Source organism: Cavia porcellus, unplaced genomic scaffold (genome assembly GCF_034190915.1).
Source record: "Cavia porcellus strain 051 isolate PalLab524CR breed Dunkin Hartley unplaced genomic scaffold, mCavPor4.1 scaffold_3, whole genome shotgun sequence".
Taxonomy (NCBI): domain Eukaryota; kingdom Metazoa; phylum Chordata; class Mammalia; order Rodentia; family Caviidae; genus Cavia; species Cavia porcellus.
Genome location: NW_026947486.1, coordinates 18,168,015 through 18,195,674, shown reverse-complemented (window position 1 = coordinate 18,195,674; position 27,660 = coordinate 18,168,015). Strand labels below are relative to the sequence as shown.

At 38.4% G+C, this 27,660-nt stretch overlaps 1 protein-coding gene across 2 annotated transcripts in view; it reads left to right on the top strand.

Moving 5' to 3' along the window:
- Positions 1-27,373, top strand: part of Slc9a7 (solute carrier family 9 member A7) — a 153,861-nt gene extending 126,488 nt beyond the window's left edge. For both annotated transcript variants that reach the window (XM_005000226.4, XM_005000227.4), the window contains 3 exons: positions 5,393-5,475; positions 16,052-16,157; positions 20,955-27,373. In XM_005000226.4, the coding sequence (XP_005000283.1) occupies positions 5,393-5,475; positions 16,052-16,157; positions 20,955-21,206 (441 nt within the window). In that variant the 3' untranslated portion in view covers positions 21,207-27,373. The remainder of the gene's footprint in view (positions 1-5,392; positions 5,476-16,051; positions 16,158-20,954) is intronic.
- Positions 27,374-27,660: the final 287 nt, after the last annotated feature.

Here is a 27,660-nt window from a genome sequence, read left to right as displayed (position 1 = left end):
TATGATGCCTCCTGCCTTGCCTTTGTTGCCCAGAATTGCCTTTGCAATGCTAGGTCTCTTCTACTTCCAGATGAATTTTAGGAATGTTTTATCTAGATCTATGAGGTATGCTAATGATATTTTGATTGGAATTACATTAAATCTATATAACAATTTTGGGAGTATAACCATTTTCACAATGTTTGTTCTTCTTATCCATCAACAAGGAGTGCCTTTCCATTTTCTGAAACCCTCTTCGGTTTCTTTTTTCAGAATACTGTAATTTTCAATGCATACATCTTTGACTTCCTTTGTTAGATTTATTCCTAAGTATTTCATTTTTTGGATGCTGTTTTGAAGGGTGTGGTTTCCATACTTCTTTCTCAGCGAGTTTATTGTTTGTGTACAGGAATGCTATTGATTTTTGAGTGTTGACTTTGTGTCCAGCTATGCTACTGAATTTGGTTATTACATCTAGAATTCTTTCAATGGCGTTTTTGTGGTCTTTAATGTAGAGTATCATGTCATTTGAAAATAGTGATAATTTAACTTCTTTTGCTATCCTTCTTTTATTTCTCTGACTAATGTTTTTAGCACTATATTGAATGGGAGTGGTGATAGTGGACATCCTTGTCTTGTTGCTGATTTTAGAGTAAAAGCATTCCGTTTTTGACCATTTAGTATGTTGCTAACTGTTGATTTGTCATAGATGGCTTTTATCAGATTGAGATAAAGACCATCTATTCTAATTTTATGTAGGGTTTTTATCGTGAATGAGTGTTGGACTTTAATGTGATTCTTATCTTTGGCTCTATTGATGTAGTATATTATGTTCATTGATTTGCATATGTTGAACCATCTCTGCATTCCTGGCATGAATCACACTTGGTTGTGGTGTATAATCTTCTTGGTGATTTGCTGCATTCTGTTTGCCAGTATTTTACTGAGGATTTTTGCCGCTATGTTCATTTTGCCTGTAGTGCTCTTTTTTGTTGAGACTTTCTCTGGTTTTGGTATTAGGGTAATACTTTCTTCCAGGAATGAGTTAGGGGGAATTGCTTCCCTTTCAATTTCTATGAAGAGTTTGAGGACTGTTGACATTAATTCTTCCTTGAATTTCTTGTAGAATTCAGAATTTAATCCATCAGATCTGGGTTCTTCTTTGTTGGTCAGGTTCTAATTATATTTTCAATTTTGTTAACTGGAACTAGGTTATTCAGCATTTTTACATCTTGTCGATCCAACTTAGGGAATTCATATGTTTCTAGGAATCTGTCCATTTATTATGCATTACTAGACCTATGAGACCACAGTTTTTCCAAGTAGGTATTGATGATCTTCCGTATTTCCACAGGGTCTGTAGTGATTTCACCTTTTTCTTTCCTTAATGTATGAAGTTCAGTTTTTTCTTACCCCTTTAAAATAAAGTTGGCTAGGGGCTTATCAATTTTATTTATTCTTTCAAAGAACCAACTCAATTCGTTAATTCTTTGTGTTGTTTTCTTAGTCTCAACTGTGTTAATTTCTGCTCTAATCTTTATAATTTTCTCCCTTCTTTTGGCTTTGGGCTTCACTTACTCTTCTTTTTCTAGATGTTTGAGGTGTAGCATCAGGTTATTTATTTGTATACATTATATTTTCCTCATGGTGGGAATTCATTGCAATAAATTTCCATCTGAGGACTGCTTTCATTGCATCGCACATGTTCTGGTAAGTTGTATTTGAATATTTGTTTGCTTATAGATATCACTTAATTTCTTCTTTAATTTCCTCTGTGACCCATTGATTATTCATGAGTGTATTTAATTTCCATGTGTTTATGGAGTTTTTGCAGTTTCTTTTGTCATTAATTTCCAGTTATCTGGCACTGTGAGCAGGTAATATGCATGAGATAATTTTGATTCTTTTGCACTTATGTAAGCATGTTCTGTGGGCTAGTATATGGTATATTTTAAAGAATGTCCCATGTGAAGCTGAGAAGAAGAATGTGTATTCTAATGTTGTTGGGTGGAATGCTCTATAGGCATCTACTAAGTCCATTTGTTCACAAGTTCAGTTCAGTTCTGTTTTCCTTTGCTGATTTTTTTGTCTAATTGTTTTATCTTCTTGTCAGTTGTGTATTAAGGTCTCCTGTTGTAATTGTGTCATTGCTTATTTGATTTTTCATGTCTATTAATATTTGTTTTATACAACTGTTTAATGCCATACTTGGTGCATATATATTTAAGATTGTTATCTCTTCCTCTTGAAGTTTTCCCTTAACTAGTATATAGTGACCGTTTCTATCTCTTTTGACCATTCTTGATTTGACGTTCACATTTTCTGCAAATATAATAGCTATGTCTGGTTTTTTGGGGGTGGGGTTCCTGTTGCATGAAGTAATGTTTGACATCCTTTGACTTTCAGTCTATGAATTTTCTTTTGAGTCAGATGGGTTTACTGTATACAATATATGGTTGGATGTTGTTTCTTCATCATTCTGCCACTCTTTTTCTTTTAATTGGTGAATTGAGAACATTTACATTAATGATTATAAGTGATGTATATTGACTTTTTTTGTCATGTTATCTTTCTGTTGTTGGTTCTTTACCTTTTCCCTCTGTTTAATTGTTTACCCTGCTTGGTGATTCCTTTCTGTTGGTGTTCTTGAAGTCATAATTATTTTTATGTCTATCTATAATATTTTTTAGTACTCTTTGTAGGGTTGGTTTAGTGGTCATGTAATTGTTCGACTGTTCTTTGTCATGAAAGTATCTTATTTCTCTGTCAGTTTTGAAGAATAGTTTTGCAGGATACATCAATCTAGATTGGATGTCATTTTCTTTCAGGATTTGAAATGTTTCACTCCATGCTCTTCTTGATTTGATTGTTTGTGTTGAGAAGTCTAATGTGATTCTGATGGGCCTTCCTTTATAGCTGATTAGTTTCTTTTCTCTAACAGCTTTTAATAATCTGTTCTTACGTTGAATTTCTGGGATGTTGATTATTGTATGTCTGGGTATAGATTTATTTTTGTTATGGCTAATTGGAGTTCTGTATGCTTCACTTATCTATATGTCATTTTCTTTTCCCATGTTTGGGAAATAAATGTCTTTTTGAGACAGAGTCTCAAAGGCCAGCCTTATGCTCACTTTGTAACTCAGGCTGGTCTCAAACTCACAGTGTGATACTTTTGCCTTAGCCTTCTAAATGCTGGAATTACAGGTGTGCACCACCATGCCTGGCTTATACTATTAGTTTTGTAAATAGTCTTTTTATATTATTTATGTTGTCATCTTCTTTTTCATTTACACTTGTCAATATTATATTGTGTTTTTTGTATTGTCTTGCAACTGTTGAATTGTTATTTCCTGGTTCCTTGTTATTTTTAAAAGATCTTTCCTTTCCTGTTCACTGAAGGGTTGAAAGTCTATCTTCACATTCATTCAGGCAGTTTTGCCAGCTTTCCATGGAATTTTTTATTTCCTGGATATATTTCTGAATCTGTTTCACACATTCTAATTCTTTCTTATATTGTGCATTCAAGGTTTCTATCATTTTCTAGTGCTCCATTTTTAAACTATGTCTTCTTTAGATGTGTTCAGCATTTCTTTCATTATGTTTATCATTTTTTTGTTTTACCTCACAGATTATTTCTGATCTGATTTCCTTTACAGTTTCATGGAGTTGTTTCAATTTAGTTCCTATCATTTCAGAAATTTCAGGTGTCACTTGCACTTTCTTCTATGTCTGTGCATCCCAGGCTTGTTTGGGATGAGCTGGAGGTTTGAGATTGCATTTTATTCTTGCCTTTTGTCATTTTTCTATATTCTATATGGGGTACCTGAATGCAAAGTCCCAGTTGCTTTCTGGGTTAATGATGGCTGTCTGTACTGGAGGGGGTCTCTCCAGCTGAGTGGGGGTTATTAGGAAGGCTTTACCAGGTCCTAATGGCTCTGAGAGGCTCCCCAAATGGGTGGAGTACCCTAAAAAGACTTTCAACAGGCCCCATGCAGCACACTGATGCTCCCCAGCTGCTTAAGGTCACTGGGCAGGTCCTTACCAGGTCCAGAGCAGCACATGGAGGCTTACTGGCTAGGTGGAGTATACTGGGCAGGCCTTCAGCATGCACCACGTGGTGCACCAAGTCTCCCTGATTGCTTAGGGTTACTGAATAGGGCTCTACCAGGTGCCAAGTGGCACACCAAGCCTTCTTGGTTAGGTGGAGTATGCTGGGTAAGCCTTCAGCAGGCATACTGAGGCTGCCCAGTTGCTTGGGGTTGCTGCGTGGGGACCTACTAGGTCCCAAGCACTGCACTGAGTCTCCCCCACAAAGAGGGAATATGCTGGGCAGGCCTTCAGCAGGTGCCATGCGGCACACTGAGGCTTCTGGGCTGCTTGAAGTTACTGGATGGGGTCCTACCTGATCCTGAGTAACACACCAAGGGGTCATTGAGCATGGCCTTGCCAGGTCTCCAGTGTGCATGGAGGCTACCAGGCTAGGTAAAAATATGCTGAGTGGACCTTCAGCCTTGCTGGTTATTTTGAAAATTGAGTGTGAAATTGTTTAAGTTGGAATATCATGAAAGGAATACCAAAGAACTTGCTACATCAGGATAGACAGAATATCAGAATTGTTAGTTCTGGCTCTGTTTCCCCTTCCTACTGGCCCCACTTTCTTCATACTGGCAGGAAAAATAAATATATGTCACCTGGAACACCTGGGTAAAGACCACAGAGAACTCTTCAGCTACCTTGTTAGGAAACTTATCAAAGTGTTGTGTCTTCAGTCTAACTTTGGGGGAGCCTGGAAAGTTAGTTCTACAGAGCTTTTTAAAATATCCTCTATATATCAATTTTACCTGCAGGGATCTAGACTTTTTTAGGATAATTAATCTTTTTTTTTTTTTTTTTTTTTTTTTTTTACCGGTACCAGGGATCGAACTCACGACCGCCTGCTTGCAAGGCAGGTGCTTATGCCGCTGAGCTAAATCCCCAGCCATCTTCTGAAAGTCATTTTGAGGAAAATTACACTGGTAGTACCAAAAGAAATTTTGTGCTAATATTGAGTTGATGTACTCACAGACATTACAAAGGTTTTTACTTTGAAGATTAATTTTTTTGCTTTTTGAGTTTATTCAATTTCTGCTAAAATACTAGCTGTCGATATATTGTTGAAGCTTTGGTGACATGGGATATATGACACTTAGCTCTAGATCTAGAAAAATTATAGTTTGTGGGATGGGTGTAGCCCAGTGGTAGAATGCTTGCCTAATATGCAAAAAGTCCTGGGTTTGGTTCCCAGCATTACAAAACAAAAATAAAGTAAATGCAGAAAGAAGAAGTGTAATTTGGTTATAATAAAAAGATTTTCCATAACTTCTTTCAGATCTTTTCTCAATAACTAAGCATATGTCCTCTTGTTTGTTTCCAGGATGGCCCAGATTCTGTTGGAGGAAACCGGACAAAGCAGGAGAGTGCATGGATATTCAGACTATGGTATAGCTTTGACCACAAGTATCCTTTTAAGTGGCATCTTTGTGAGACATTGATGGTGAAATCTACTAGCTGAATTATTAGCAAATAATTTCTGATGAGTAAAGAAAAATGTGTGCTTGGACAGGTACAGTCAGTCCTCTCTTGGGACATATGCATCCATCATTCAATCACAAATAACACTGGTGGACATCTCTCTGGTCAAGAGAAGTATTTGCAGTATCATTTGACTGGCTAGATTACAGCCTGGTGAGCACAATGGCTCTTGAGAGCTTTGTGTCTAGGTAACTATGCCTTTTTAGGTGCATTCATTAAAATTACAGTGACAATGAACAGAGGAAGATGGAAAACTACACAGTGACAATGAAGATTAGAAAGTTAATCCATGTGGGAAGAATAATTCCTATTGAACTTGGCCATGTGTGATAATATACTAGAATAAATGGACTTCATGCAGATCATTTTCTAATAGATTTTTGGTCTCAAGTGAAAATTAAAAACCAAAAAGTTAAACCTTCATGGCTTTAAAAGTTAGCATGGTGCTCAAAAGGACAAGTGGCTTATTCCAGATGGCTTTTAGGAACATTGAAAATGTTGAAAAATATTTTTTGAAGTATAAAATATGGTCAAAATGTTCAGCGAATGATTACATTTAAAAAAAAAATTATAATGAAGAGACATTGCCATCAGCCTGCTTCAAAATACTCACCTATGCTTTGAACACATTCATCTCATCACTCTTGCCACTGTGAAGCAGTTCTGGAAGCTCTCTTTCGTAAGGTATTTAAAATTGGGCTTCTCCTGTGAAAGTTAATCTGTTTTCGCTTTGCTTCTTTGTCCAGGATCTCATCTTAAGGCCTGGAGTGTTTGCATTGTATGCCTCTGTAGGCCCTGGACGCCTGTCTTTGTCAAACTCTGTTTTTGTGAACCTGGCATGTGCTCTACTCTGTTTTCTCAAGGGCCTTAAGGAAAAATGGTGCTTACTATGTGTGGAACTCACTTTGAGAGCTTCAGACCTTCAAGATTCTGATCTTCTTCTCTGCCTTGGCAGCTTTCTGAAGCCATCAAGTAGATGCTTTTGTCTTGTTTCTTTTTATTTTGCCAAGATTTTCTAGTTCTCAGTGGAAAGGTTAGTCCAATTGACTGTGTCAACTGAAATGAACTGAACTGGAGTCTCCAGGGATTATTTAATCCACATGAGATTTGTCTAAATTGTAATCTACAATGCATTTTGCTTCCTGGGCTTGAAAAGGATGTAGAGAAAATTGAAGAGACTACAGGACACAGATAAAATGCTAAAGTGACAAGAAATTGATTCTTTGAAGAAGTGACCTCTAAAATTCCATTTTAATTTAAATTTTAATGATTTAGGGATTTCTTTTTAAGTTGGAAAAGGGAAGTACTTAAGCAGGCACAAAGACTCTGAAGACTTAGATGAGAAAGGTGCCTATGACACATTCCTTAGCTCCATATCATTACAGATAACCTAACAAGAAAATGTGAGCAGCACTGGGGATGTATGTCAGTAGTATAGCACTTGCCTAGCATTTGGAAGGAAAGGAGGGAAGGAGAAAAATAAGAAAAAAAGGAAGGAAATGAAAAATAAAACATAGACTTCAGCAACATCAGAAGAGAGTTTAGCTAGACATTAATTACTCTCATAGGCTGGCATGAGAGGATGTGGGACTTCCCCCAGCAACCCTTAAAATCAAGTAGAGAGGCTTTCAGTTTAAAGTAAGAAGCTCATCATGCACAAATGCCACCTTTCTCTCCCTGCCTAATTGAAATTACAGAAGGAGTATTTTTGAAAATTACACATTTTGGGTTTTGTTGCTCCCACAGTTCTTATTACTTTTTTGGAAGAGAGTAGAACCAAATGTGACATAACAGAACAGAGTCAGTCAAATCAAAAGGGTGGACATAATAGATAATATAAAAGCGTAATACAAGGTGATCAACAATGGTTACCATAATGCCTCCCGCTATCTCTAGTAGAATTGCCTATATCATCAGTTATAATAAAATTGAACAAAACAGTAAAGAACAAAACCAGACAAACCAAAACATTGGAGACATTATAGGTCTTCAAAAGTAGATAATAGTCAACCAGAATGGGCATCATAATGAATCCCACTATCTTCACAGCTGTTGCCTAAACTTTCGAACCTGGTGCTATCAAGCAAAACAGAATAGAGGGACATCAGTCAAAACAAGATGGTGAGAGCTATACAGGGCTTTAAATCAAGATAATGGAAAGTCAAAGTGGGTTACTATAATATATCCTGCTATTTTTTTTATTTATTTTTCCCTTAATTAAAAGGATAAAAATAAAAAAGTAAATCATAAAATGGAGATTGAGATAAAAGAGGGCATAACAGCAAAACAACGCAGATCAAAACATAACCATTTAAGCAAAATAGTGTTTCACCACAAGATAATCCTGACGTAAAAGTAGTTACCATATTGTCTCTTTCCTTGAAATCTTTGAGTATAACTTCATATACTGTAGTATCAAATATATCAAAACAATGTAAAACCATTTAAGAAAATGACAGTATTATAGATTACAGATTCTGTATAATCTCCTTGTCTATAAAAGTTTTTGCTTATACTATCATACATAATAAAATCCAATAAGATACAACCTGTTTAGACCAATGGAGACAGAACAAAAGCTTGATGAGACTTCAAAACAAGATGATACTAAATCAGTATTACCTCTTAAGATGTCATTTTCTCCAAAATAGCTGTTCCTATCATCCAATCTTCTCTGCCTCATTTCTGTTGAGCTCTTATTTTGTCATTAGTTGTCAGTTTGTCTTCTTCATTTTGTTTTCTGCTCCATTCATTGTGGCCTCTCTGCCACTATTTCTGGATTTTTTGTATTTTTCTTTTTTAGAATATCGTGCAGTATTCTCTGTAGAGTTGAATTGGTGGTTGCATATTCCCCTAGTTCCTCTTTATCCTGGAAGCATCTTGTTTTTCCATCAATTTCCAGGGATAGTTGTGCAGGATATCTCAATCTTGGCTGGAGGTTATTATCTTTCAAAGCTTGAATTATTTCCCACCACACTCTTTGTGATTTGATGGTTTGTGCTGAGAAATCTGCTGTAATTCTGATGGGTGTTCCCTTGTAAGTGATCTGTTTCTTGTCTCTGACGGCTTTTAATATTCTGTTCTTGTATTGGATTTCTGGAATTTTAATTATATGCCTGGGTGTTGCTCTGTTTGGGTTGTAGGTGGCTGGGGTCCTGTATGCTTCATACAACTGAGTATCTTTACCTCTTGCTAAATTAGGGAAATTCTCCTGGATTATTTCTGTGAGTAGCTTTTGTAGTTCATTTGTTTGTGTCCCTACTTCTTCTTTTATGTTCTTAATTCTTAAGTTATAGACCCTCTTATCATCTTCTAGTCTTTGTATTATTGCTGTTTGTTTCTTTGTTATTTTTAAAAAGTTTTTCATTTCATGCTCCCATATTACAAATCTGCCCTCCAGTTCAGATAATCTGTCCTTAGTTTCTTTCAAGCTGTTATGCCAGTTTTCGATAGACTTTTTAGTTTCCTGGTAATCTCTTTGAACCTGCTCCACGTATTCTATGCTTTCTCTATTTTCTCCATTAAACAACTCTCCCCTCTTTTTCTGTTCTTCCCTTCCACCATCTGTTTTTTCTTGGGTGGTGCTTAGCATTTCTCTAACTATTCTGCTTATGTCTAGCTTCAGGTCATTAATAACTTCATTCCTGAACTTGTCTATGAGGCTCTCGAGATAGCGCTTTATATCTATTGATGCTGTGTCTGCTGTTGCCTCTTTCTCAGGATTGGGGGCCGAGGACCCTTTCTTGTTGCTGCCTCTTCCTATATTCTTTGTTCCTTATATATGCAAGTGTATATAGGAGGCCCAGCTTCCTTCCCTGTGAGCCACAGTCTGATTGAATTGCGCAGGCTAGGTGTTCCCACCCACCGCAGTGCACCAGGAAGTTGCAGACCAGGCAGGCTATGCGGGGCCCGCTCCTCCAGGTCAATCTACCTTCAGGAGCTGGGACCCGGGCTGTGCTAGCCTACTGGGTGTCAGCCAGCAGCGTCACGTGGGCTAGGCACTGCTCACCAATCCCGCTTGAGAGGGGGATTGGTGACTGAAATCACTGCAGCACCCTGTCTCCGCAAATCTGCCCGGTCCCAGAATGTCCTCGTTGGAGTCTCCTAGACCGTGGAAGAGTCCCAGTTTCTCTCACTCATCACAGGTCAATGCACAGCTCCCCGCCCATCCTGCTTTCAACTCCATTCACTGATTCCCGTTCTCAGAGCTTTCGCACATCTCTCTCCCTGCCGAGTGGATGTAGACTCAGCAGCGGCGGCTGGAAACCCAAATCGCGGCTTCCAATGGCACGGGCTCCAACTTTCACACTGAGGCTTTTCTGTTCCTGTTATAGCACCAGGATTGCATTCCCAGTTGGTTTCTCTCAGCCCAGTTCATTCTTGGGTCAGCAAGGCATATCTCCACTTGCTTATGATTCCTTACTCCGCACCATTCCTGAATTCTAAGCTGGGTCTTTCAGAGAGCCTCTGTAGCTGTTGCTATCTGTCCGCCATGTTCTCCCGGAAGTCGTGCTTGCATCTTCTAATTTGTTCCATTGACCCTCAGGTCTATTTCTTTACCAATACCATGCTGATTTTATCACTGTGGCTTTGTAGTATAGTTTCAAGTCAGGAATTGAGATGCCTCCTGCCTTGCCTTTGTTGCTCAGAATTGCCTTTGCTATTCTAGGTTTCTTCTGTTTGCAGATGAATTTTAGGAGTGTTTTCTCTAGATCTGTGAGGTATGTTAATGGTATTTTGATTGGGATTATGTTAAATCTGTATAGCAGTTTTGGGAGTATAGCCATTTTCACAATGTTGATTCTTCCTGGCCAATAGCAAGGAATATCCTTCTATTTTCTAATATCCTCTTCAGTCTCCTTGTGTAGTGTAGCATAATTTTCAGCAAATAGATCTTTTATATTCTTAGGTTGATTCCTAAGTATTTCATTCTTTTAGATGCTCTTGTGAAAGGCGATATTTTCCATAATTTCTCTCTTGGTGAGTTTTTTGTTTGTGTACAGGAATGCTATTGATTTTTGAGCATTAACTTTGTATCCAGCTACACTGCTGAATTTATTTATTACCTCTAGTAGTCTTTCAATGGAGTTTTTTGGGTCTTCTATATAAAGTATCATGTCTGCAAATAGTGATACGTTAACTTCTTCCTTTCCTATCTTTATTCCATTTATTTCACTCTCTTGTCTGATTGCCCTGGCTACTATTTCCAGAATTATATTGAATAGAAGTGGTGATAGTGGACATCCTTGTCTTGTTCCTGATTTTAAAGTGAAAGCTTTCAGTTTTTGTCCATTTAGTATAATGTTGGCTGTTGGTTTGTTACAGATGGCCTTTATGAGATGGAGGTAGACACCGTGTATTTCAAGTTTCTGAAGGGTTTTTATCATGAACATGTGTTGGACTTTATCAAAAACTTTTTCTGCACCTATTGAGATGATCATGTGGTTTTTGTGTTTCACTCTGTTGATGTGGTGTATTACATTTATTGATTTGCATATGTTGAACCATCCCCTCATTCCTGGAATGAATCCCACTTGGTCGTGATATGTAATCTCCTTGATGATTTGTTGCATTCTGTTTGCCAGTATCTTATTGAGAATCTTTGCATCAATGTTCATTAGTGACATTAGCCTATAGTTTTCCTTTTTGGTTGAGTCTTTCTCTGGTTTTGCTATCAGAGTAATACTTGCCTCCAGGAATGATTTAGTGATTTACTTCCTTTTCAATTTCACTGAAGTGTTTAAGGAGTATTGGCATCAAATCTTCTCTAAATTTCTTGTAGAATTCAGCCATGAATCCATCAGAACCTGGGATTTTCTTTGTTGGTAACTTTTTAATTATGTTTTCAATTTCAATAGCTGATATTGGGTTATTCAAAATATGTTTCTAGAAATCTGTTCATTTCCTCTGTGTTTTCCACTCTATGTGAGTAGAGATTTTCAAAGTAGGTATTCATAATCATTTGAATTTCCATGGAATCTGTACTAATTTCCCCCTTTTCAGTCCTTATTGCATGAATTTGTTTTTTTTTCTTTCTTTTTATTGATAAGGTTAGCTAGAGGTTTGCCAGTTCTTTGTATTGTTTTTTTAAGTTTCAATTGCATTCATTTCTGCTCTAATCTTTACACTTTCCTCTCTTCTATGAGCTTTGGATTTAACTTGCTATTAGAGGTATTTTTGACTATTTGGATGACCTAAGAGAAGGGAAATTTTTTTAAGTACTTATTTTATTGAGTTTAGGTGTGGGAATTTGATGAATCTCTGCTGTACTATAATTGCACTATTGTAATACAGTTTCACCAACCTTAACTGGTTTGTTTTCATGATGCTGCCAATTAATCAGCTCTTTCTGCAAAGGTTCAGGAATAAGCCTTTTTGAGGGCCAAGCCTATAGCTCACTGGCATAAGCACCTGCTTGGCAAATGCAAGGTCCTGAGTTCAATTCCCAGTACCAAAAACAAAAGTATGCCTTTTTGAGAATGGGCTAGTCCATTCTGAATTTTATGAAAACATTATTCATTCTTTGAATTTTTTATCATCCACAATGCTTATCTTCTTAAAATTATTGCTAACTGGCTTGGCTTTGTTTTTGGACTTAAAGTTTTTTAACTGACTATGTGAAATACATTTCTGGAATTTTTTATCTTTTTTGTTTCTTAAGACAGGGTCTTGCTTCATATATGTAGTCCAGGCTAGTCTTGAACTCATTATGTAGCTGAGGCTGGCCTTGAACTTGTAGTGATCCTCCAGCCTCAGTCTCCCTAGTGCTGGAATTACAGACATGTGCCACCATACCTAGCATTATTCCTGAACTTCTCCTCTCTTAATTTGTTCTTAGCCATTCTCTTTGATATTTGCTTGCAGCTGCTTAAGCTCCAGGTGAAACCATCTACATACCAGGGAAAGGGAATTTTAGCAGAGCCAATGTAACCCGAAACAAAAGTGAGTCTAGAGCCTGCTTATTCAAGGTGATTTAGTCAAGAACAGGTACTCCTTGTGTCAGAGACTGCCTGATGGAGCTTAATAGAAAAACAGGTTTTGTAGGCACCAAAAATTGTTTCTCCCTTGAAAAAACCAGCCCTCACTTCTTCCGCAGTAATAATCTCCAACCTTTGTGATGAACTAAGAAACTAAATAAATACACAGGAAAGGTACAAAAATAATAATACCATATATTTACTTGGAAGTTTTTCTAATAAAATCCTTAGAAAGCATAAAGAAAATTTCCCAATCATGTTATAAGAGAATATTATTAGAAAAATGAGTAAACTAAACAAAAAGAAATCTTGGATATTAAAAATAAAGTCTAGAGCCTGGTATATTGTTCAGTAGCACAACACCTGCCTGGCAAGCATGAGGTCCTGAGTTTGATTCCTGGTACCAAAACAAAAATGAAGTCTGAAAATTTTAAAATACAATGTATAATTTCACAGCTTAAATGTGACAGAGACCAAACTGTTGATTTGGAAGATAAGATTGAGGAAAAATCTTCAAGAATTAGACCAAAAGTCACATCAAGTCAGGTATGGTGGTGCACACTTAATTCCAGCATTCTGGGAAGCTGAGACAGGAGGACTGCAGGTTTTAGAACAGCTTGGGAAATTTAGCAAGTTCCTGTCTTAAAGAAATAAAGTTCTAGGGGTATAGTGCATTTGAAAGGAAAAGATGAAGACCATGGAGGAAAAGAAATACCAAAGAAATAATAGAAGAAAAGTTCCCTTAGCTAAGAAAGATACTCATTTTCAGAGGATAAGAATTCATCAAATGTGAGAGCAAGATAGATACATCCTGGGGCATTCCATAACTACAGGAGAAGAAGAGGGAACTTTTAATGCTCCTGAAGTAAAAACAGGCAAATTAAAAAGGGCAGGAGTCAAATTTCTCATCAACAAAATTAAATATTAGAGTACAATTGAAGTTCTAAAATTAAAGTTTTCTTTAAAGTTCTAAGATAAAAAAGCCTGAACATATAATTCTATACCTAAACTACCAATCAAAACTAGGAGAATAAACAAGTAATTGATTCTAGAGTGACTAGTAGCAATACAGACATTATTAGTTGTTTTCTATGCTAGGTATGGGACTCAGGGCCTCATTCATGTTAGGTAAAGTACTTTTACCACTGAGCTACATCTTCAGCCCAATGACATTACAAATACTGCTTTTCTGGTTTTAAACACTTAGATTTAATCTGTAGACAAAGCATAGAAAATTTTCTTATGAACTAGCAAATGTATTTGTAGTATATAACTAATTATAATAAAATCTGAAGATACAGGGATGTAAATGAATTACATTTATTCATAAGAGGGAATTAACAGTCTCTGACTATAGCTTATAAATAAAGAACTAGAAAAAATGTATGGCGTTTAATGTCAGTTACCAGACCAGTAAGAATGGGAAAGAGACTTACAGTTTCAGTTTGTGTATTTCCATTCAACAATTTGAATATTTAAAAGTTTGGATGTGTGTTTGTATGTGTCCACCAAAAAATGTATACACCTAAGGAAAAGAAAAACTTGTATACATATTTTAATACTAAATTTATTGAAAAATCATGCAATAAATACAAGTTACCTTTGACCTTTGTAATTACCAGAGGTGCTCAAAGTGGTGACCATTAGCTCCCAGACATTTATCAGTTTGGTGAACTGCTTCTTGGGTCACCTTGGTCCATTGAAATTGCTGCACATGCATTTTCAATTTTTTCTTTAAGGGCCAGAAGTGTAGTGGGTTTTCTGTGATATGTGGCATCCTCTAGGGTCTTCCATACTAGGGTAACATCACCTGTTGAAAAAAAATTATACTGTGTCCTGGAATATGTATACAGTTTTTGTCAGACTCTCTATAGGTTTCTTTTCAAGGAGGTTGTCCTAGGCCTTCTGGATTTGGGGAAATGGGTCTTGTCTTTGAAGTACCTGAAGCAGGAAACTAAAAGGAAACTTCTGACTGCTGGCTTTTCATCATTGAACAGATGGAGTCTTTGGTTATCTTCCCAGAAAAATAGGAAAAAACTTATGGCCCTGTAAAGACTGTACCTAGACTAAATGAGTGCCTGGCCTTTTCCTGTGCCAGGTCTTTGGTTAAAGGGTAGCACTCAGCCAGAATCTCATTCTGCCTGCAAATATCTTCAATAAAGTCCTCATGTCTGCCTTCCTCGTTGATTAGTTCCCAGCAGGAAGCATACCTCCTCCTTCTTGCTCCTCCTCAGAGAAAGCTGTTTCTCTCAGGTGTTGTTCTAAACGAAGACAGGAAGTGATGGTGTACCAAACAGTCCAGTCTTTTAGGCACAGATCACTGTGACATCATGTCTTCCTTTAACATCTCTTGGCCATCCCTGAAGTCAAAGTGACTGCCTGAGACTCCACCTTTTCCACATGGCTTAAACTGTGGGTCTCAGCAATGGCCCAACTCTCTCCTAATGAGGCAGGTGCTCATTGGTGTTTCCAGTACAGGGTTAAAAAACTTCGGGATCTCTGCATATTGGAGCAGTAGTCTTGACCAAGGGTGAATTTGATTCATGGGGGACATTTGGCAGCTTTTTGGAGATGTTTTTGTCACAACTTGATCAGTAGGGAAGGGTGCTACTGATATCTAATGATGGGAGACCAGGGATGCCTCTTAACATATTACTCTGCCTGCTGCTGTCCCCCACAACAAAGAATAATCTGGTCCCAAATGTCAGTAGTGTCAAAGTAGAGAAGCTATATGTCAGAGAGTCTGGGAGAGAAATAACAGGTAGGATGAAGAATAGTCCTGTAAATCATCTTGTCAAGTCTCAGTTTCCTTCTTTGTAGTAGCCCCAGGATACCTCTAAGATTCTTTGGAACCCCAACATGTCCACCGTGTACCTCTAGGTCATTGGTGGCAAACCTATGGCATATGTATTACCCTGGGCTGTTTGTAGCAATGAAAGCTCTAAAAGGTTTGTCATCACTTCAGTGGTTTAAAAAGGATACCTGCAGAGAACAAGAACAGAGGGAACCCCAGGGATATAACTCTCATTCCATTCTCTCCTCTTTGCAAGATTTGAGCTGGTTGCGGGTCAGAAGCTGAAATACTGCCAGTCATGGTGGCACATGTCTATAATCCCAGCACTTGGAAGGCTGTGGCAGGAGGATTGCTGTGAGTTCAAGGTCAGCCTGGGCTACATAGTGAGTTCAAGGACACTCTGAACTATGTAGTGAGACCTTGTCTCAAAAGAAAAAGAAAAAGATTGAAATGCTGATTGGAACCAAAACAGAGAACTCAAGTATGTTCTAATGAATCCAATCTTCTTTTTATCTTGCAATTGAGAATCACCATTTAAGACTGATGGAGTATATTTTAATCTTTCATTTCTATTCCTGCAGTTTGCAAGTATTTCATGTTCTATTGTGGTAAAATGGTGGGGAGTGGGCTTTGTGGGTAGAATGTTGGATGACTTACTGGGATTTTAAAACATATTTTGTTGTGTGTAAGTTTTTTTTGCAGCTATTTTTCCTTAATTCTCTTATTAAAGTTACTTGAAACCTATCCTCACACACAGTGGTCCCCCACTAACCACCACTCTCCCTGCCTGGTGTGGCTTGCTAGCTCGATGTCTGACCAGTCCCCAAGTGTATGATGTAAGTACAATGTATTAGCAACTTTTCTGTCACTAGGATAAAATACCTGACACTCAAAACTTGAAGGAGAGGTTTATTGTGTCTCATAGGTTTTTTAAAAAAGATTTAGTCCTTAGTTGGCCGGCTCCAATGTAAAAAGGGCATGCTGGGAGGGTTTGGGGTACCAAAGCTGCTCACATCATGATAGTCAGGCTGTAGAGAGTGAAAGAAGGAGCCAGGAATAAAAATACATGTTTCCAGGTCACATCCCCAGTGACCCATTACTAACCGGGCCCTACCTGCTGACAGCACATTCAGCTATGAATACATCATTAGATGAATCTACTTATGAGTATACCACTCCCATAATCTAATCCCCTTCTAAATACATGAGACTTTTGGGGGACATTTTAGACTTAAACTATAACATGAAGCCTTCGGCACTGTTTTCTGCTCACCATGGCAGGGTGGTCTCTTACCTAGGAAGAAAGCTATCACATTTGAACCTCAAAACCCACAGATTTTGCTCATCTAATAATGCAATTAGAAATAGCCAATTCACATATGTTTATATATTTTTCACAGTACCAGAAATCTTATACCACGGGTTATGAAGGTTTCCCAGCATAGGCAGCCATGGCATAATAGGATACTGGATTGGGAATTAGAAAAACTAGATTGGAATCTAAACCCTGACAGGCTTCGGTTTTTCTGTCTCTGAAATGGGCTTAGTAGTTCAGCCTGGCTATGAGCATTAAGGTAAGTACAACAAGATACACCATGAACTATAAAGCATTTCACAGATGTAAGATTTATTGTAAGAATTAGTTTATTTATATTGATGTAGGTTGTTAGGTTTTTTCTTCCCATTTGCCAGTCTAGAAATTGAGTTGGTACAATAGGAAAAGAATACGGTGCTGTGGCGACCTTAGCCTTTGAGCTACTTGAGCTCCTGATGTGAGTTTCAGGACAGAGAGGTAGAGAGAACAAGCAGATACCACACAGGAGTACAGGGGAGGGCAAAGGCTTCTTCCTTTCCCATTTCTTCTCCACTATTGTAATCATCTTGTCATCAACACAATTATTATCCCCTAAGAGAAAGGAACTTCTTAAATGTGTATACAGCTTTACAGCTCCCAAAGGGTATTATTTTTCTCTTAACCATACCTTATCAGAAACAGATACTGTAGTGTTACAGTTGAGAAGGGTATGTTTCAGGGATTGTATGAGTTACCTATAGTCCCACAGTTACTAATTGGCAGAGCTGAGGCCTTAATATAGGTCTTCAAATAATTAGCAGATAATATGTGTTTCCCTGATCAGTGATGAGAAAACAGAACACAAAGCCCAGTTTTCAGGGAAAAGGGCCCTAAACAAGGAAGTTTTATGGGGTAGGGAGTGGGAGTGATGGTGCTGGCATTCAGGCTGAACAAAGGGGAAAGGGATGTGGACACCATAGCAGCCAAGAAACACTGAGGTAAAGGGGAGCCACGTTAGAGTACTCATACAGCTCCTTAGATGGGATGCTACCCCAATAGGTTTCCCTAATAAAGCTCCAACTGGTTATACTTTTAAAATCTCTAATCTGAAAAGTAGTGGGTTGTAGTAATCATGCTTATAGATTCGAGCTATCCTGGCCAGTTTGAACTGGCATAGAATCAGTAAACTTACAGTCATATGAATTTAAAGTACTTCACTCACTAACTCAGGAAACTGTAGAAGATTTGCTTCCTGAGCTAATGTTTGGACTCTGGACTCCATGGCCAAGCTAAGATGGAGAAACTTGGGCTGCCAGCAAGAACCACCACCAGTGCTATTGCTGCCCCTTTCCAGCTGGTGTCTCACCCAGGTTCTCAGCCAGCTCCACACACAGTGACACTTGATAGTAAGAGGGAGCAAAGCATCCTTTCAGAATTATATCATTTGAGGAGCCCAAAGTTGAGAGAGGTAGAGAGACTTTCTATGGGACACGATGCCTGATGAGGGTCTCAGGATGGGCAGTTCTTGGTCATTTGGCAGCTGTTGTATGTATGGTTCTTGCCTGTCACCTATAGGACATTTCATACTTTACCAAGTTTATTTGGAGGTACCTAGGATATTCATCATTCATTATTTACATTAATTAACTCTAAGCCAGTAATGTTAGTATCCACCAAGAAAACAGTATTCTGTCATTTATAAAAATGCCCTCTGGTTATGGACCATCTACACATTTTTACAATGCTCTTATTTTCAGGATTATTTCACTGCATTTCCATGGCAATCTTACTGAACAGCTACTTACATAACTGTATAGACCTTTGGCTTAACCAAGTTTATCATCTAGAATTTGAGAAGTAGGTTGGTTTCATCATCTACATGTAACACTGATTAAACTTTGATTTAGGAGTCTCTCTCCACCAGGTTTTACCTTGCCCTTGTTTCCTTTTTGTGTGTGTGTGCCAGGAATTGAACTCATGACCTCCTGCTTGTCAGGCAAGCACTGGGCTGCTGAGCTATATCCCTAGCCCCTTGTCTTTGTTTGTGAACAATCTGTCCTTGGGTACTGTCTGAGCTTGTGACAACATCCTGTCTTAATTTCTTCTACTAGTGAGGCCCTCTGTAGAGTCAAAGCAGGCCATGCTGAACTTGAGGTTCTCAGTGCTATGCTGGGCTTTTCTCTATTTAGAGAATTACCTTCACATACTATGACCTGTGTTTTTCTTTCTTTGTGTGGCCCTAAATCTTGAAATAGTAAAATGTGTACCAGGATCATCTCCGTGAAAATTGGGAGCTAAGATCCTGGCAGAGATATTTTGACAGAGATGAACAAAAACATTACTTAGCACGTGTCTGAACGGGGGATTTAAACATGCTAAGACAGGAGAACTTGCTGGGAGCTGGAAGCTTGAATAGGACACATGATGTTATTTGTTGTTCAGAAAATTCTCATAGAACAGATTGAGTTTCAGGACCTTGTAAACACTGTGGGAGAGGAGGAAATTTGGGTGTTTGGAATAAATTCTCCTCTACACATCTGCCTGAGTGCAGGATTTGTATGTCATCCACATCTCCACCCTGCCGCATTCCATATTCCATGGGGACCTGAGGCAGTGAGCGAACTTGCCTGCCAAAAATGCTGGCATGTTGATTGAGTGAAGTAACACTATGGGCTGTGAAGAAGTCTACATCTCTGACATGATGTGGAAAGCAAGCAAGCATGTGCTTGTCACCAGTAAGTGTACAGAGATGGATGGGGGAGAAGGGAAGGAGACTTGACCTAGGAATTCCCTTGGTTTGGTGCATTTAAAAGGCATTCACATAGCACCTATGACAGGTTGAGTGTCCCTTACTAAAAGTGCTTGGGGTTAAGTGATTCAGATTCTTTTTCACACTGGCACATAATGAGATATCTTGTGAATGAGACTGAAGTCTAAGCACAGAATGTTTCATATACTCTTGTACCCAATGCCTAGAGGTTATTTTATTTATAATAGTTTTGTGCATGAAACAAAGTTTGTATACATGAAACCATCTGATGTGCAGAACATTACAGAGTTTGGATTTTTGGGTTAGGGCTGTTCAGCCTGTATAAGGTGAACACACCGTTGAGGAAGGATGCCAAGAACAGAAGCTCACTCCCTTTAGTGATTATCTCTTAGATGTGGAGTCCAGGTGCTTACCTAAGGGAATATGCCCTTTGCCTTGGGCAGTATGACTGAGCAGGGTGAGGAGGCCTTGGTGTGTAGAGAACATAGGACTTCAGATAAGCTTTGAAAGGCTGATAAGAAACAGAAAAGAATATCAGTTTATGTGGGACATTTTGACACTGTTTGCCATTTGAAAAACACCTTCTTAGTGTTTGACAGGACTCAATACAGCAGGGGAGGAGGGCTGTGCTCCTCCTGTTTTGCTTACACAAACCATAGATGAAAGGTGCTGACTTCTTGCTCTCTCTTGACATCCCACCCTAGCTTCAAGTGGCCCTGATTCTGTTAACCCCTTCCTTGTTTAGACATGTCTGTTTTGCTAGAGCGACTGCATAGGATGAGGCACCATTCCAATTCTTTTCCTGATGGGAGAGGGTTCACATCCTTCATGTAGATAAAACCAATCTAGAGGCAGCAGCAGTTTTAGCTGTACTTTCTGTCAGCTGAACAACCTGAGACACTTCATGGATTCTCTCAGCCCAGGTTTCTAGTCTGTGGTCATCGCAGGGTAAAGGTCAGGATCAAAGGAGCTTCTGTGTGTCTTCTGTGTGTCTTACCTGGCATATAATAGATATTCAATAATTCTCGCCCTCTCTACTACCACTGCATCTTGCCATCAGGGATTTTGTATGATGTCAGCAGAGGCAAAACAGGGAGGAAGTCCTAATCCTGGTTTCTCTTCTGCCCGAGCTGCTGACTAGGACAAAGGTTAGGATGGTTTGAGTCAAGCAGCAGGCCCATGCACAAGACATGTCTGGAGAGGAGAGTAAAGGGTTGGGAAACTATTTGCAGTGTTTGCCTGTGACCTTCCCTGTAACTTCCTTTGTGGGTTTAGAATCTGAAAATCCAGCTGCTCTTCCCTTGTGCTATCAGACACTTGAAATCAAAACTACTTTCTGCCTAGATCCTGCTTCCAGCAACAGTGCCTTGTATTATAGCCCTCTACATTTTACATCTAGTGACTTATAGCCCTCTACAGTTTACATCTAGTGATCACGCTAGAGGTTTGAGGTGGGCAAGTCTCATTATAATCCTCAGTCTTTTGGTGAGGAGTTAAGGTTGCTGTTGGCTGCAGCCCCAGAAACTGTCTCCCATTTTTGTTGTTATTGTTGTTGGTTGCACTTTTCAGAACCAAGAACCGCTGAGAGAGGAGGACTCCGATTTCATCCTGACTGAGGGTGACCTTACCTTGACCTATGGAGACAGCACAGTGACAGCCAACGGCTCCTCGGGCTCCCACACGGCCTCCACAAGTCTTGAGGGTGGTCGGAGAACAAAGAGCAGCTCTGAGGAGGTGCTGGAGCGAGATCTAGGGATTGGAGACCAGAAGGTTTCAAGCCGGGGTACACCCCTCGTGTTCCCGCTGCAGGAAAATGCATGATTTTTCCCTAACCCCAGAAGCAATGCAGTCAGCCTCTGGGGTTGAGGGTGGCTGCAACCCCAGTGTTGTTTGAGGTGAAGCATTGACTGGATTGAAGTAATATTTCTATTTTATCAGGGTCTGAAGCTATTTTAACAATGAAAATTTAACCCAAGTTGCAGACAGTGAAGATAAAAGTGTCACTAAAATTAAGACAGATTTTCCCACTTTTTCACATAGTAGTGTGCTTTCGGAGTTAAGCAAACAAAAACATAGCATGCTTTAATGGTCTTTTAATTTATCAGCCTGCAACATCTGTCCAACATGGGGCAGGTATTGGGGATTCTGCCCAGGATAAGCTTCAGCCCCCTACTTACTCAGCAGTGCCTGTCTAGCTGGCTGGAAGAATGTCAAGTAAGGAGAGAACAGGCTAGAAGAAAGACCATGAAGGAAAGCATCTGAGGCTGGATCTCCAAGAATTCTGTGATGCCAGTGTAAAGCAGGACAGAAAAAGCTGTTTGAGTGGAAGCTCTGGCAGTGAAGGCTGTGGGACTACATCCTTCTATCATGACTTTTAACTCTGCTACCTGTGTTTCTTCTAGACTGAAGAGTAGAAAAATATATCCATGAACATTTCAATATGGAGAGAAGAAGTACAGTTCCTTCTCTGGAATCTCTATAAGAAAGAAGTTATGAAATGTTTAAAACCAAAGGCAAATAGTGTTACACTGTTGTTTTTAAAATTAATCTGAGGACAGGAGATATTTAGAAACTAATAATATCACTGCAAAAATCATTCATCTTTTGAGGGCTACTATGTGAGACTGGGAAATGATTAGTAGCACTGAGTTACCTACTGTAGGGGTACAGATGACACCAACGTTTGTAAGATACTTATATCTAGGGAAGGGAAGGAAGCAAGAAACTGGAAAGGCAATAGGTTAATATTCAGAGGGAAAAGCTGTAATTGAAAAGTCACCTGCAATGAAATTATAATACAGGAGTCTCCAGACTGGGTCAGATTCCAAACTTTGAGCGGATGTGTGCATGTGATTTCAGTGGCCACACAAGGAATTGGATGCAAGACAGGGACTGTTAAGCATTATTTGACCCAGTAGAATGTTATACCTTCTGTCAGATCAGGAATCCACCTGTTTTGATGCCAAGTGCCACACAGAAAGGCATAATTTTCTTGGTATCTGAAGAGGCTCTCACATCACCTTAACATGTAGATGTGGTTTGTGAAATTTAGGTTTTTAGTTATCCTTTCTGGATGTGTTATTCTATTTGTGCACACCTGTAGTAGGTGAAATACTTAGATAACGCTTACGAAAAGTTTTGGGTCTCTCTTCCTTCATTTCTGTGCTTTAGCACTAGTATTTTTGGAAACCCAGTTTCTTTTTTAAAAAAGGCTTTCATAATATGCTGGCATTTTTCTCTTTATTGCAGATGAAATACTGTCTCAATCTGGCACACACATGTGAAATTAGACCTTTAACCTTAACACACATTTTTAATAGTTATTGTTTCCCTTTAGAGATGATCTTGCTGTATTGCCTAGGTTGGTTCAGTCTCCTGGTTCGAGTGATCCTTCTGCCTCAGCCTCTTAAGTAAGCTGGGAGTGTAGATGTGTAATGTAATTCCTGGATAATTATTAATTTTTAAACTAAGACATAGTTTCACAGCTTTCTGTATTTGAACTGATAGTTTTTACAAATAAAAAATTTAATAATTCTGAGCTATGTGAAATTGCTAATATTCAACTATTTTTAAAACTCAGAAATGGCCATTTCATATATATCACTATAACATAATAGAATGAATCTTACTGGCTTTTTCCTTTCTACCTACAGTAAAGTTCATTTTTAAAATTTTATGGTTACCCATGGGCTTTGTAAGTTTGAATAAAATTAGACAACTGGCCAGGCATGATGGTACATGCCTGTAGTCCCAGCACTTGAGAGGCAGGAGGATCACTGAGATTTCGAGACCAGCCTGAACGACAAAGTGAGTTCAAGGCCAGCCTGATCTGCATAGTGAAACCCTGTCTCAAAAAGACCAAGCAAAAACAAAAAACCTAAACCACCTACTTAACTCCATGAGGCCTCTGGGTCACTAGGTTAGAGGACTTCATAAGACCTGTGCCTCACAGCCAGAGAAAGAACTTTCTTAGCCTCTAGAAGGGAGGCTCTTAAATTGAAGAATCAGATTGCAGACAGCAGCTGACAGGCATGGCAGAATCCTAGAGTTGTGTGTATGTGCTCAGGCCAAAAGCCAGCACATGTGCATTTATTTTTTTTATTATCTTAGTGATGGCCAGTCATGCCATATAAGCTTAAAAGGTGACATATATTTATATTTTTGTGGGATGTTGTTTTTGATTTTGAGGTGGGGTCTCACTATTCCAGGCTGTATTCGAACTCATGATCTCCCGCCACAGCTTCCCAAGTGACTGGGATTACAGGGATACACCACTGCCCATAGCTTATTTGGTTTATTTGAAGGGATAGAGGAATAGGCTGCCACTATGGTTGGTCTCTATAAAGACTTGCTTACATGCTGCTTAATTTTGGAGGGGAAAAGCCACAATGATAAAGCCAACCAGGTAGGATATACCCTGTCTTCATTCACCTCAAGCCTTTGTTGTCCTTTTGAGTTTCTAGGAAGCTTTCAGCAGATTATAACAAATTGCCCTCTTAGGGAAAAAGAATAACTACCATACTTTCCAGCTTAGTCTTTGCTCAATCTGTAGATTTTTGTGTTTTCCCCAAAAGGGTCTCGTAGTCTTCACTGTAATCATTTATTCTGACCTACTTAAATATAACTAAATGCAGATTTGCCAAGACCAAAACTAGGGTTGTAATTATTTGATTAAATCTTTTATTCAGTGGCTCAAAGTAAGTTACTTTGACTTGTGGTCCTAATTTTTGTTCATAAAATAGGGAGAATACCCTGAACTTACCAGAGATCCTGGGAAGGTCAATCTGTTTATTGAAATGGTTTCACATACAGAAGTCTTATTCCTAGGCTGTGTGGAGAAAAGTAGAGTGCCATGAAGTCCAGGAACCATCTAACTCAAGGCCAACTGTCTGCTGTCAATCTGGCATAAAAACCAGACTTAAAAGTGCTAAGTAGTGTGCATCCAATGAAACAAAGTTCTTCTGAGAAAGTCATCCCTAGTCATGCTTTTGTTCTGACTTCAGGGAGATGACAGTCCAAGTACACTGTGCTGTTCTAGAAGAAAGTTTCTGAATTCTGGCCACACATTAGGATCATTTGGCCAGTTTAAAAAAAATTAAAAACTTGACACAAAAGCGTCTTGCTCTGAGATTGAGATTCAGTAATTTAGGCTAGGGCCTGGCATCTGTACTCTGGTTTGGCACTTTAGGAAGTCTTCATGTGTGGGGCCACAGCTGAGAGCCTTTCAGCTGGAGGTTAGTGAACCAAACTTGGAACCTTAGTTAAAAGAATGACTTAGCAAATTTAAGTGTTTTTAATTGTTATGGTTTAAATGTTAAATGAGGGACAAATTGAGTATTGATCAGTAATAGAGGCTAGGCAGCTGAAGAGAGTTTACGCTAATCTTTTTTAATTCTAAAGAGAAAACAAAAGAAAATAATAAAAGAGACAGACAACAACTACAAGAACAACAAAAAACCCAAAACAGTAACAATATAGGCTTTCAAAACAAGATGATAGGATAAGATATAAATTTGCGTATGCTTATCTTTGCAGAACTCAGGAATGTACTCAATGAAGTACAAGTCACACTTGAAAAACTTAGACTCTTTGAGAGAAAAACATATGACTTGAATACATATATAATTTAAAATATTATCTTCATCCCTTTTGTGGTCAGACTTTGTCTTTTGCTTGTCCCCATACCTAAATTCATGTCGGATTTCATAGAATAAGTGTAAACTCACTTACTGCCAGAGCACAGGGGAAGGTGGTGGTGTCACATGGTAGCAGTGGTATAGCTACAACAGAGAGAGGATACAAATCATTATTCTTTTTAATAATATTCCTTGTGGAAACCACCAGGAAACGTAAACATTCCTAGATAAGGATTTTTTGCAATTTAAATAGGCTGCATCTCTTCCTAGGAAATAAGCACAGAAAGGACATATGGACTGACACCCAGGGTACTCAGTGGGGTGACCAGACAAATGAATGTTGTTGTCTTGAAGCCAAAAATCACACTGTGAAATCAAATGTCTCATCAAGCAAGTAGCAAGGAGCTCTTTAGACCGTATTCTCTAGACCTGCAAATGTCCTCTAGGTTTGGTTGACAAATGCAACTTTTTAAAAAGAATGCAAAGTGTTAGCTATCTATGAACATTTCAATCTAGGACAAAGAATTATTCCTTCCAAAAGAGAGCTCTGTTTCTATTACCCCACACCAACTCATTCCCTTTCCTCATCTTCTGTGGAAATTAATGTAATCATGTCAGATTTGCTGTAAACTACAATGCATTTAGAAAAGATTGGTAGCAACACAGTTGAACAACTCATCAGAGGTGAAAATCATCTTGGAAATCTTCCTTGTTCCCATTGTGAGTTCTAAGAGGTATATCAAAAAGCTGACTGTTTCATTGATTATAAAATGTAATCTAGAATGGGAGTAACTTGCTAAGTATATGCCTTCTTATTCCACCTCAGAAGTGAGGGAGCTTGACAACTTTTATGACTGCCTTTTGATGTTGATTCTATAGATCATTTAGTGCAGGCAGGAATCTGTCAGATACATTAGACTACAGTTGAGTTCTGGTGTGTTTTGTTGTTCTGTAAGAGATAATCTGGCTTGTTAGGGTCAACTGCTACATTCTGTCTGATACAGTAAGTTGAAGGAGTCTAGTGGCCAAGCATCATAATTTAGAAACAACCTATCTGAATGCTGTTTTCACTCCTTTGATACCTAAAAAGCCTTCCTCCTTTTTCAAACATAGTAAAAACAACATACAGAGAATACTGTAGAAATCAATGTGAGTGTCTAACCAGGAAAAGGACAATCCTTTCCAAATCAGAACTAGATAAACCATTCCCTTTTCTGCTTGTTTTCATACTTTCTTTAAGATTAGCAAACATACCTTGTCTTGTCACCCTGTGGTAGTAAAATTTGTGAAAAGCAAAACCAAAGTTTTTGATGTTAGTTTTATTTCATAAGCAGGATATACTATAACTATGGCCCACATGCAAAGCACAGGCAGCCAGTTTGGGTACCTGAGCTTTGGGGGAAGATGAGAAGGGAGGTGTGTCTACTGTGCTACCTTTTAAAAAGATGTAACAGAATTGCCAAATGTTACAGTCAACTCTCAACTCTTAGCCCTTAGAAAGTTGTCTGGGCCTGATTATGTTGGAGGAATTCAGAAAAGGACTATAAATAGCATGAAGCACTCAACATCTACTGTCTAAAGCACTTTTCTTTCTTTTACCATCCAAGTGTTACTGGATGACTAACTTCATGGACATATGGGGGCTGACTTTGTTGTGCTTATTCCCATTGTGGGCTTTGGAGAAACAGAGGAATGATTTTCAGTTATATGGATGTTAAATGTGGAATTTGTAACTTGTCACTAAATCACTCATTCATCCAAAGTGTGACTTAATACTCGAATCAGCTCCTTGTAGATTGTCTTTTTTATTTTTTATGTAAAGTACATCTAATACTTACTTGAAAGTTTTAGTATATCCATTAAAATCATCAAATGGGAAGGCCACCAAGATTCATTTAATATGTGAAAAACAATTTTTTAAAGTAGAGTAGGATGAATTTAACATGGAATGATGTGATATTGGGGAAACCTTTTATAGAGGGCTTACATATTGTATTTGGGGAAAATTTTGTCTTCTACTTCTATTCAACAGTAGCAAACTGGTGGTTTTATAAGATTAACATAGTATGTTATATAAAAATGTTATATAAAATGATATTAAAGTATGTTGTAACTGTGAAAAAATTAAAGACTTGGAGTTATCTGCAACTGTTCTGTGCAATAAGGAAAACTGCAGTAGGCCCCCAAAGTGCTATCTTTCCCTAACATTTTACTTAATGTTTGCCTTTGTGTAGATGTTTAGATTGCTATTGTAAAGCTAGTTATGTGTCTTTCTGCCCTTTACTGATTTTGAACACATTTTCTCAAAGCTTTTTTTTTTTTACAAAACTAAAAATAAAAAGATTAACTGGCTGATCTAATCTTATTTTGTATTTTAAGAGTTGCGTCTTAGTAGAAAGGTATATAATGCGATCCTATTACTATCTTTTTCTTGCTTTCACTGCTAAGTTATTTTCTGGATGGAAGCTATTTTTCTGCAGGGGATTCATTTAGACCAGGGTTGGCAAACTACAGTGGTTCCTGAACCAAATCAAACCCACTGCCTGATTTGTGAAGTTTTATTAGTGTCACTTTACTCATTCATTAGCATTCTATCTGTGGCTGCTTTCATGCTACTGTGCCAAAACTGAGGAGCTGTG